Here is a 12,731-nt window from a genome sequence, read left to right on the forward strand (position 1 = left end):
ATCACTTCCCCATTAACCAACAGCAGTTCACTGCTCTCAATAAAACCTGGCTGGCCCTGCAGGTCTGAGCTGCTGTCCTTGGGAGCACTTCTACAACGGAGCAAATGGACAGCAATGGCTCCTAAGGTCATATTTCCAGTGTAGACCCCACAGCAGTGGATGCACTTAAAGGCTGGAGACCTGAGCATTGTATGGACTGTGGGCATGACATGGTGCCTCTCCTTCAGATGGAGCTCATAGGCATCAGCAGTCACAAATGTGCCAAAACAAAAGGGGCAGGTCAGCTTCTGTTTGCTAGGCAACTTTGGTGAAACCTCGGGCTGAGGCCTCACCTTAACATACACAGGTACCAGTGACTTGGAGTGTATTCCAGCAAGGATAGCCAGGTAAACCTCTCGCTCTCCAAGCTTTTCTCGTGGCAGTATGGTGATGAAATCAAGATGGGGGAAGAGCAAGTTCCCATTGGCATCCAGGTCCAGCTGGAAACCTCTGTTGCTATAATCCAAAGACAGTCTCTTCTTGCCCAGGTGCTTAGTCCTGCTGTGCTCCACAAGGCCCCGGACATCATGGAAAGTGCATGGACAAAACAGGCATCCCAAGCCATGCATGAGCAAATGGTGCATTAGCTCCTCCTGCGAGACCAGGCACTTACAGGAGAGGCAGCGCACCGTCTTCTCTCTCATCCACTTCAGAAACGGGGCACATGCAGCAAGCTTTTCAGGTTCAAGTTTCTCACCAGACTTGGACTCACTCTGATTGTGAGCCATTTCCATGTGCACCTGGTAGACATTAGCAGGAAAGAGCTCATTGCAAACCCGGCAGCGCTGAGACTCACTCTGCTTGTGAGCCACTTCCATGTGAACCTGGTAGACATTGGAAGGGAAAAGCTCATTGCAAACCGGGCATGTTTTCCACTGCTTGGCCTGTCTGAGTGCCTGATTTGTATCTGCTACAGGTGAGGTAGCCTGAACAAACACACTAGGGGCAGGGCTCACTAGCACCTGTGGGGAGGGCAGGCTGGGCAGGGAGCTAGCCATCTGTGTGCCCGAGCTTGAGGGCAAGAACTGCATTGGCACCTGGGGTGGTGTTGCGACAGTTGCAAGGCCTCCACCAGAGGACATAGGCAGAGTGACAGACACTGGGGCCAGTGTGTAGGTGGGAATTCCATTCACCTGCTTCCCAGTCGGAATGAGCTGTCTGAGAATAGAGCCTGAAGTGAGGAAAGTAGTGTTTTGTGAGGTTCCCGCTCTCACTGGCTGGCTCACAGGCAAGATGTTAGTGCTGACAGAAGGACTGAGCTGCAGGACACCAGGCCTCACGGGTGGGCCCACAGGAAGGACTCCTGGTGTTACTGGCTGACTGAGCTGAAGAACACCAGAGCTTACACCCTGATTCACAGGGACAACAGCAGAGGGGACAGTCTGGTTCGATGAAAGCAGCCCGGGTGATACCACCTGGCCTGCAGGGAGAACCCTCAAGGGCACTGTCTGGCCAGGAGGGAGAACTCGAGATGGTGTCTGGCCAACAGGAAGAACTGATGACTGGACCACTTGGCCAGTGGGAAGGACACCAGAAGTGGCTGTCTGCCCAGGGGTCACTCCAGCAGGGGCCACCTGGCCGGCAGGAAGGACTCCTGAGGGAACCGCCCGACCTACAGAAATCCCCCCCGGAGAAGCAGACTGCAGAGCCCCTGAGTTGACAGAGGGACTCACAGGTAAGACACCAGGTCCAACAGGTCTGTTTATGGGTCCCACAGGTCTACTTATAGACCCCATGGGCTGAGTGAGGGGTAAAACTCCAGGGCGTACAGCTTGATTCATGGGAAGGATGCTTGCTCTAACAGACTTATTCACAGGCAGCACAGAAGTACTCCCAGGCTGATTAAGTGGAACACTGTGAGAGATAAAGACAGGAGGGGGAGCTGACGGTTTCAGGGTGAGGCTATTCTGGCATACAGGCAAAGGGCTGGAGACCAGAGCTACATGAGACTGAGCAGTGGTGGGTGGGGAGTGTGTAAGGCTTCCAGAAGTGCCTGGGGCCACAGTCACTGGCTGCACAGTGCCAGGACTTTGACTGTTCGGTGGCAAAGTAAGGTGGAAGCAAGACGGAGGGGCTGCAATGCTCGAAGCACTGCTATTTGGCGGTAAGGCCAAGTGGGTCACTGGTTTTGGAGCAATATGCATTTGCTTCAGAAACCCAGTCCTCTTGATGTGTTCTGAAATCACAGACCGCAGCTTGTTCTCCAAGTCCCTGTGTACATCTGATGTCAAAATGTGATACATCAGGGCATCCTGACTGCTGGCAATAGCATTGCATTTTTTACAGTAGTATTTGTCAAATGACAGGACTTTATCCACAGAAGCAGGGTCACTTGCTTTTGGTTGCTCTGTTTCCTCGGTTCGAAAACCAAAGTAGGAGTTGATTAAGTAATGAAAATGGGCCACCAGCACATGCTTCTTCATACTGTAGTACAAGGTGTTGGAAAAGTTACATTTTAAACATGTGAAGCTTATCACATCACTCCTTAATGTCTTCGCTTCACCCAGAATGTTCACCGTGTAGTTCTGGACTTTCCGCGCAGGCGCATGAAACATCCTGAAGTGCTTGCCCACTACCCTGGGCTGAGAAGAAAACGGGCAGTTGGGGCAGGGGATCATCAGCTCCTGGTCAGCCTCATCTTCATGGTAACGATGCAGGTGATTTTTTAGGGAAGCGAGCACCTTTGTTGAGTACCTACAGAGAGTACAGCAGTACGGCTTCGTTCGGTATCTCTGTCAAGAGAGAAGAGAGGCTTAGGCAGAGTACAAGTTGCCAGTTTCCCTTCCACGCTCTCCCTTGTCGGTGCACTTTGCTAACACCAGGAGGCTCATGAGTAAAAAGCAGTTTCTAGACAGAACTGTGCCCAACAAAACTACATTTACATGTACTTACTCCAGTTACATAATTTTTCCATATCCTAAACAGCATTCTTTTTGGCACTTTTTTGTTTTGTTTTGGGGGGTTATTTGTTTGTGTTTGTGCTTCTGGTTTATCAAGACAGGATTTCTGTTTAACAACTCTGGCTGTCCTGAAATTCATTATGTAGATCAGGCTGGCCTCAAACTCACAGAGATCCTCCTGTCTCCGCCTTCAAATGCTGGGACTAAAAGCATGCCCCACTTCTTCCCGGTGGTACTTTTTTCTTTTCTTTTTTTTTTTTTAAAGATTTATTTATTTATTAAGCATACAATGTACTGCTGGCAAGGAAGGCACCAGGTCTCATTACAGACGATTGTGAGCCACCATGTGCTTGCTGGGAATTGAACTCAGGACCTCTGGAAGAGCAGCTAGTGCTCTTACCCTCTGAGCCATCTCTCCAGCCCGTGGTACCTTTTTTCTTAAACATTTGGCAAACTATCAACTAATATTAACTTACGGACTATACAAATACCGGATCTAGTCGAAAACTCCTGATTTGCTGATGTCTAAGCTGCCAGCTAAAAGCACAAGCGTCAGCACCTTGTCCTGCCCTCTACACTGTCCTTTAACGGAAACACACTCAGTTAACTTTCTGTAGTTATTTGCCTTCTCCTTCCCGTCACATTCCTCTTAGGTTTATTTATTTATTTAACTCCAAAATTATAAAACTTGGAATTCAACTAAAATTGACCTCGTTTCCAACTTGTTAGACCTTCTCAATTGTCTTTATTTCCCCATTCCCAGGACAGTTAAGAGCTGGGCTATATGGATGCACTAGGAAGGCAGGCCTGTTATTCTAACTTCTCAAAAAGCAAGAGGATAGAATGTGCAAGGCCAGCCTGGGCAACTTGGTAAAACCCTGTCTATGACACACACACACACACACACACACACACACACACACACACACACAGAGACATAGACAGAGAGCAGACAGACGCTAGAGATAAAGATCAGTAGTGGAGGGCTGCTAAACATGCACAAAGCCCTCAGTTCAATCTTCAGTATGACCTAACAAACAGATGAAACCTGCCAACTACCTCCCCGCAAAAAAAAAAAAAAGAGAGGACACGAAGTTAGGTTACTTAGTTTAACCTGGTTAGGGTTAACTACTACAATGAAAACACCACGACCAAAAGCTGGAGAGGAAAGGGTGTATTTCAGCTTACACTTCCAGGTAACAAGTCTGTCACTGAGGGAAGTCAGAGCAGGAACTGATGCAAAGACCACTGGGCAATGCTAGGCTCATCATGGCTTACTCAGTCTGCCTTCTTATAGAACCCAGGACAGGTACTACCCACAATGGGCTGGACCCTCCTCCATCAATCACTGATTAAGAAAATGCTTTACAGCCAGAATTTATGGAGGCATTTTCTCCCTTCAGATAACTCTAGCTTATGTCAAGCTGACATAGAACAAGCCAGCACAGGAGACACAGTGGGAGAGTGGGAGGAGCAGGAATGGGGAGCACGGAGCAGATAGTAAAAACAACTTGCAGTAAGGAGAGCTATCACTTTTACACTGGTGACGCTGTTCTCTGGAACAGCTGGAGATTATGTGGGACTCTAGGCTCATAAAAACCCAGAGACCTAGCGCATATAAACCACACCAACTCCTCCCCTTGTTCCAAAATGGAAGCAAACTAGATTCAGTGTGGAGGCCCACAGTGAACTGTGGCACCAGCAACCAAGGGCTGGCCCCAGTCCTCACTAAAGCTGTGGTCTCATAATCGCTCTACTAAACATACAACCGCTCCGCTCCCTACTAATGCAGTTCTTCCACCTGAGTCGGATAAGGTAGATGCATACATTCAACATCACACTAACGACTTTCAATTGTCAGTAAGACTAGGATCTGGGATTTGTGAGGACTTAAATAATCTCAGGCAACAGTCACAACCTCAGATTATAGACTGAAGGAAACAGGAGGAAAACTTACAATGTCTCTAAGAAACATTCTTTTCATATTTAACATCTGAAATTCAGCTTACTTTAGAACTGAAGGCAATACTGACTAAGGGAATAAAAGTTGTAGTTCCAACAAAATGGCACACCTTCCGGCAGTCAGGCAAGGAGCAAAGGGAGCCAATGCTGAATACATCTTTAAGGACTGCAGAGCTTCTGAAACGCCCATAAGCATAATCAACAAAAGGAACAGACAACAGAACAGACTCCACGGGAGTAAGACTCTTCAAATCCTTGAAGACTCTGCTAAAGCTTCCGGTTCTAAAGTTGACATGTCAAAAGCTAAGTGATCCCTATAAACACCCGATAATAAAAGGTCAGATGCCCAAGACACAGAGCATGTTCAAATCTCAATGCAAAAATAAACCTGGCTTCTTAAAATGACAACAGATTTTAAAAGTTTATTAAAGAATGTCTCTGAGGTTAATGTAGGATATAAAAGTTAATAAGAAGCCTGAGCTAATAGGCCACCCAGTTTATAAAAAAAAAAAATGTCTCTGACTCTGAGGCCAGCACGATGGAAAGTCAAGCAAAGGCCAGCACCGCTCCACTGCACTCATGCTCCTAGAGGGGAACAAAATGAGGAGCCCACTGGACAGCTCCCAGGGAAGGAAAGGGGGTTTGCTCCACATCCTGGCAATGCCAGGTACAGACACCATAAAAAGAGAGGTGTAAATCCATAAATCCTACATGTGCAGGACAAAACAGCTGATAAAAAGCACACAAGACATCAGAACTTGGGAAGCATCATCACCCTTATGACGGCACTTCACAACTCAGGCCTGCCAGAGAGGCTCCAAGCATAGAGCCATCTCCACATCAAATGTGTACACTCCTCAAGTCTCCAGACTGAGGTCTGTCCTTTGAAACCTCTCAAATGGGCATGGCTCTCACATCTGTCCTCTGATCTCTCAACCCTGTGCGGCATAAGCTATATTGGCCGGCATGATTGTATGACATCCTGTTGTCAAGTCATCTGTTCCTAATTTCTGTTTCCCCAGAAAGTAAAGGAGACAACATGGGGACATCAGGCCATCATTACACACGGTGCACACTCCTTTTCCCTAGAGCACAGCATCTGCTAATACATAAAATCTCTACTAGCTAAGTTACTACTAAAATTCATTTCTTAATTTTTTAGACTTATTTCATGTGTACATGTATGTGTACTGTGTATACTACATCTGGTGCCCAGAGGTCAAAAGGGTGCATTAAATCCCCTGGAACTGAATTTAAAGACAGCTGTGAGCAACCACGCAGGTCCTCAGAACTTAAAATGTAAAGAGCCCCATGGCCAACACAGAACCAGAGTCTGGATGACAAGAACCCCGCAGCTCAAAGATCCCTAGAGCTATAGCGGTACTTCAAAAGCAGAGAAAATGTAATCTGCAAACTAGATTGCAGCGATCACAGTAACACCAGTGACTACAATTCCAGTTCCACATCCAAACCAGCAATTCCTTGTTCAGATAATGGGGTATCAATCACAATTTCATTTCCATGTTTCTCTTCTAAGCCAACAGTGTACCAGAAGACTCCAACAAAAGCCAACATCTTCATCAAATGTAACTGCAGTGAGATCTCTGCCCAATGCCTTGGCTGCAAGGCAGTTGTTACTGACTGAAAGAGGTTCATTTTCTAAGTATTCCTATGCTGCTGGGGGGGGGGGGGGGCTCCTGGTCAGGCTGGAAACTGAAGTGAGCCATCATCTGCCTTTCAGCTGCATCCAATCCTACAGAAGCAGGATGCAGGATGCTGCACACCAGTGTCCCTATAGGGCAGCAGCATGGAGCTTCAGCAGTTCACACAGGTGCCATCAAGGGAGGGTTTCTCTCTATTAACAACAGTCCTGGCTGTCCTGGAACTCTGTAGACAGGCTGGCCTTGCACTCACAGAGATCTGCCTGCCTCTTCCTCCCATGTCTGGGATTAAAGGTATGTATCACCACTGCCCAGCTTTGCAGTACAGTTTTCTATACTCAGCTACACGGGCTTGTAAGATTAATATTACCACAAAAATGCAATACATCTCTGTGACCTAGATAACAGGTACTTTCAGTTCCATTATATTATCAAATAATCACATTGTACATGCAGTCTTCCACTAACTGGAATGTCCTTAGTTATATGTGTAGGCACTTAATGGTACAGCATTTATTCTGAATTACTAAATCAAGGGTTCTTATCCAAAGCTCAGCTATGTCACCACACTGTGCACATGGAAAACCACAGTCCTGCAATGCACACCTCTGAGCTCTGCATCTTTCCCACCTTATGAACAGACACTCCCAATTAACCAGCAGCCCTAGGAGCCATGTGTACCTCAGCCTTAGTTCACTTGCCCCTAGTGAAAACGAGTTACAAAAATACATACCACTTTCTTTCCAGAAGGTTCCCAAAGGGAGACATCGCTCCATGATGTATTATAAAAGTACTTCTCTCCTGGTTCAAAGCCTTTAAGATCCTTAAGAAAAGAAAAAAGAAAGAAAAAAAAAACCATTATGTGACAATTTGTAAGTTACAGAAATATCTGTGCACGCCTATAATCCAGATCATCCACTCGGGAGGCTAAAGCAGAAGGATCCCAAAGTTCAAAGCCAGCCTGGGCAACTTAACAACAATTTGCTGGAAAAATAAAAATGTTACAAGGTTAGATTGCAAGGTTCACTGGTAGAGCATTTGCCTCACGTGTCTGAGGCCCTAAGTATAATCCCCTCCTACCAAAAGTAAATCTAAAATCAAGTAATCTGGAACCTAAAAAAATCTTTATTGGCAAAGAAAAATGGAAGTATGGTCATTAACAAATTTTTAATTTAAAGTGAGTATCAAAAAAGAGGTTTAAATTATCCACATTATAACTACATAAACAGATCTCTCAAAAGAAAATGTTACCTATATTTTGTACACGTAAGCTCATGAGCTACGTGAACACACAGACCACGGTCTGCGCTCACAGCCCTTCTCCAGCAGCACTTTCCAGATGCACTCTGGCTGGGAACAAGGCACACCCTTTAGCACACCCAATGTTTTCTTTCTCAAAGACAGAAGTCATTTTTCTTTTTTTTTCCTGAATTTTAATTTTATGTGTGTTTTAGGTGCTTTGCCTGCATATCTGTGTGCCACATGCACACCTGGTGCCCAGAGGCCAGAAGAGAACATCAGATCCCCTGGAACTAGAGTTACAGGTGATTATCCGCCATTATGGATGCTGGGGATCGAACCTGGGTCCTCTAGAAGAGCAGCTGGTGCTCTGAACTGGAAGTTACTTTTCACCCTCACCCTCCCCCCCCCTCCCCCGCAAAAAAAGTACTTGCTCCACTGAGAAGGTTCAAAAGTGGTGTAATGGAAGCATTCCTCTTACTGTCTGGAGCTGGTGAGCTAAGTGGAAGCTGTCTGACAAGAGGGACAGCGAAGAGCCAGTCCTGGGCAGGCAAAGTACAGCTCCAGATCCAGTATACCAAGGAAACAGCAGGATGCATCCATTTGCAACTGACAAGGTAAAAATGAGTGAGAAGCAGACAGAACTTCCGCCAACACTAATTACAGCCTCAGATAGTCACTGTTAGACTCTGGGGACCAATCAGGATAAGAGAGATTCCACGCTCAGTTTCACAGTTCAAAAAGACACGTAAAGGAAAACTTTTCACAAGCAAACACTGTCTTCCACTGGTGACAAGTGCCATGGTGAGCTCTTTCAGGACAGAGGAGCATAAATCAGAAAGCCTGGTCTGAGCACACCGGGAAGACATGCAGCCAACATGGCCAGGAAGGGTGAGGAGCAGGGCCCGAGTGGGGTGCACACTGTAAAGGGTGAAACTCTTTCACAGAATCAACAGCAGGTGCTGCGGGAAATGCGCCAGAGCATTTCACACCTTCCGAAAGTTCACACACCCCATAACACTTTTCTTGTTATCATTTCACTCTTTTGGGGTTTTTTGGGGGGGCAGGGATCCACCACCCAGCTCCCAAACAAATCATGCACGGAGGCTTACTATTTACTTATAAATGCCCGGCCTTAGCTTGGCTTGTTTCTTGCCAGTTTTTCTTAACTTTAAATTATCCCATCCACCTTTAGCCTCTAGGCTTTTTCCTTTTCTTACTTCTGCATATCTTACTTTGACTATTTGAGGCTGGCTGGCCCCTAGTCCTCCTCTTCCTCATTTTCTCCTTCTATTTATACTATCTGCCTGCTGGTCCTGCCAATCCTTTCTCCTGCCTAGCTACTGGCTGTTCAGATCTTTATTAGACCATCAGGTGTTCAAGACAGGCAAAGAATCACAGCTTCAAAGAGTTAAACAAATGCAACATAAAAGCAACACATTTTACATCATTACACAAAGGTTTCAGAACATAAACAAATGTAACACATCTTAATATTCTACAACATTTTATCTCTAAATTGAAGGTAAAAACCTAGTCTTTCTTTGTCTCTGGCATGCACTAAACTGTGTGCAGAGACACTCTACCTTGGCAACATAGAGCTCATTTACATAAAAGCTTTAAAGTGTTTAAAAAAGCAGGTAGAACTTCAAGGTATTTACTGCCCTCAGAGGCAACCTATGGAACCCAGAACAAGGGCCCATGAAGGGCATGAATGAAACATGTTCAAGGACAGACCATCATCACAGAACCCCTGGACCCAGCAACAGAACCACCTGTTATCTTTTGGCATCAAAACACAGAGAAAAGAAATGGACTACAAATGGGAAGGTCAAAGTCGGGCTCAGAAAAACCAAAGAAAAGGAGTGTCATGACTCACCATCTGGAAAGGTTACTGGGGAACTTTGTAAGGCTACTGGCTACTTGAGACGGATGAAGGACCTCTGTGGTCACTAAGGAACGCCTGCTATTGGGTGGGAAAATGAAAGGATCCTGTCATCAGCAACACTCCCAAATCCTGAATATGCGTCAGTTAGTAAAGTGCATACTTCATTACAAGACAAAGGTAACCAAAGAGCCAGCACGACATGGGCGATAAACCCTGTATACAAGCCCCATACACACAAAACCAAGAATCTGAACAGAGTACTTACTGTAAGCCAACCTCTCTCAATGTGGCATTTAAATTTCACTTTCTATACAATTAGCTGTATTTTATAACATTTACAATTTATAGTACTTATCAAATATTACCTCCAATAATCAAGAAGGAAATTAGCTGAATCGGACCAACGGTAATTAATACAACTGCCTTCACCTACGCCAATGTTAATAACCTGCCTCATGGTTTGCTCAGCCTGCTTTATAGAACCCAGGACCACTAGCCCAGGGATGGCACCACCCACAATGGACTGGGCCTGCCCCATCAACCACTAATTAAGAAAATGCCCTATAGCTGGATCTTATGGAGGCATTTCCTCAATTGAGGCTCCCTCCTTACAAATTACTCTAGCTTGTATCAAGTAGGCATAAAACTAACCAGCACAAAAGGAGACCACAAAATCCAGCCAACAACTATAAAACTCATCATGTTCAGTATCTAATCAAAAGCTTTCAGCTATCCAAACAGCAGCAAAATATTACCCCAAACCAGGAGTGCAAGCAATGACCGGTAACACAAATGTATGTGCCAGAGAGATGGCTCTGCAGGTAAAGGTGGAAGAAGAGGGCCTGCAAGAGATGGTTCAGTGGTTAAGAATATTTGCTGCTCTTCCAGAGGAGCTGGGTTCAGTTCTCAACACAAAGCAGCTTACAACTGCCTGTAGCTCCAGTACGGCAAATCCGACACACTCTTCTGGCCTCCTTGGACACCATGTACACAAATGGTACACAGATATAGAGGCAAAATACACACATATAATAAAATTAAATATTCAAAAAAAAAAGAGGCAGAAGAGATGGCTCAGCATTTAAGATCAGGTGTTGCTCTTACAAAGGGCCAAAGTTCAATTCCCAGCACTCAGTAAAACAAATTTGAAAAGAGAAAGCAGGGCTGGAGAAATGACTCCTTGATTAACAGCATGGTGCTCTTCCCAAAGACCCAGTTTAATTCCCAGCACTCTTACTGGCCTCCTCCAGTCTTACCCTCCATCACATGAAGTGATGCAGATATAAATAGTTATATCTATGATCTTTTTAATTTTTGTTTTAGGATTGTTTTGGTTTGGCTTTTTTGTTTGTTTTTTGGTTTTTGTTTTTGTTGTTGTTGTTGTTTATCAAGACAGGACTTCTCTCTCTGTATAGTCCTGGCTTCCTGGAATTCTGTAGACCACGCTAGCCTCAAACTCAGAGATTCACCTGCCTCTGCCTCTCAAGTGCTAGGATTAAAGGTGTGCACCACCTCTGCCCAGCTAATCGTTTTAACTTTTAATAAATAAAAAGTAAAATAAGGAGTTACAGAGAATTCTTAAAACATCTTTATTTCAAAAAGAAACCATGAACTTCCGGGATTGAGGCTGTAGCTCTTTGGCAGAGTGCTCGTCTAACATGTGTGAAGAGTTCCTGATATCAAATACCAGAACCACCAAGAACATGAATAGAGGAAAGAAATGAAACACATTTTAATGATGACCATACTGCATGAAAATAACTATATGGGATCGAGAACAGATTTGAAGCTGCAGAAGAAAAGCCTGGGAAATGTTATTTATAGACTGGCTCTCACTAGGTAGCCTGGGATGACCTCAAACAATCCCCATGCCTCAGCCTCCCAAGTCCAAGTGTTAGGGTTACAGGCATGAGCCATCATACCCAACTTGGCCTGGGAACCTTAATTTAATAAGAGAGAAATGCAGAAACCCAAAGAGATCTGAAAACTGGAGTCTCTAGAACAGACAGGAGAGAATAAACATCAGAGAAATTAAGTCACTATATCCTCCAAACTCAGTGAAATATAAAAGCCAGGGGTTCGTTCTCAACCCATGGGTCCCAACCCCTTTGGGGCTGAATGACTCTTTCACAGTGGTCACCTAAAGCCACCTACATATTTACAATTCATAACAGTAACAAAATTACAGTAATGAAGTAGCATCGAAAATAGTTTTATGGTTGGAGATGACCACAACATGAGGACAGTTTGAAGAGGCAGATATCTATGAGTTCGAGGCCAGCCTGAACTACAAGAGCTAGTTCCAGGACAGGCTTCAAAGCTACAGAGCTCACTTAGGAAGAAAGGTTAGTTCTTAGGATGCTTTCATGCAGGCATCTGAAGCATCAGAAAATCCATTCTCCGTCCTCCCATCCCACCTCCAAAGGCCATCCCTGTCGTCTCTGACACTGCTGACCTCACTATTACTTGTGTATGCTCACCTTCAGCAGCTCCTTGCAGCTGTCAAGTCCAATATCCACCAAGATGCCTTTCACCCTCTTCCGCACCTTCCTGATGCTGTCAAGATTCTGCACAGGAATTTGAAACATTTTTGATATTTTCCTTAAAAAAGAAAAAGAAAGAACTGTAACTACACAAATACAATTTTCACAGGGCTAGTAAATACTAGCAGACCGATTGCAGCCAGTGATGCTACGGAATCTACACAGCCACCATGCAAAAGAATGGCAGATGTTCTCTTCCTTACAGCATCAAAAACCTAGCACGAAAACACGAACTAAACTACAGACTCTTACAGAAACTCAGGCATATATTTTGATAGCTTCAGATCTGGCACACAGTCTCACACACAGCACCAAAAAGCACCCACAACAAAAGAAAAAATATGTTTGGCAGACTTCAAAAAATTAATATCTCCAGGGGCACCATCAAAAAAGCAAAAATCACATTCTTTTACATTTAAAGGGGGATATGATATAGATATGAATAATTTGTATTAGTATAGATTTTGCTTTATTGATAGAGATTTAAGGTCAATTTTGT

At 44.8% G+C, this 12,731-nt stretch overlaps 1 protein-coding gene across 1 annotated transcript in view; it reads right to left on the minus strand.

Annotated features, from left to right (window-relative positions):
• Adnp2 (ADNP homeobox 2) overlaps positions 1-12,731 on the minus strand; it is a 22,769-nt gene that overhangs the window by 879 nt on the left and 9,159 nt on the right. Inside the window, 3 exon segments of the mRNA XM_026783565.1 lie at positions 3-2,771; positions 7,296-7,385; positions 12,170-12,290. Coding sequence (XP_026639366.1) covers positions 3-2,771; positions 7,296-7,385; positions 12,170-12,290 — 2,980 coding nt within the window.

The sequence above is a fragment of the Microtus ochrogaster genome, chromosome 18, assembly GCF_000317375.1.
Source record: "Microtus ochrogaster isolate Prairie Vole_2 chromosome 18, MicOch1.0, whole genome shotgun sequence".
Taxonomy (NCBI): Eukaryota; Metazoa; Chordata; class Mammalia; order Rodentia; family Cricetidae; genus Microtus; species Microtus ochrogaster.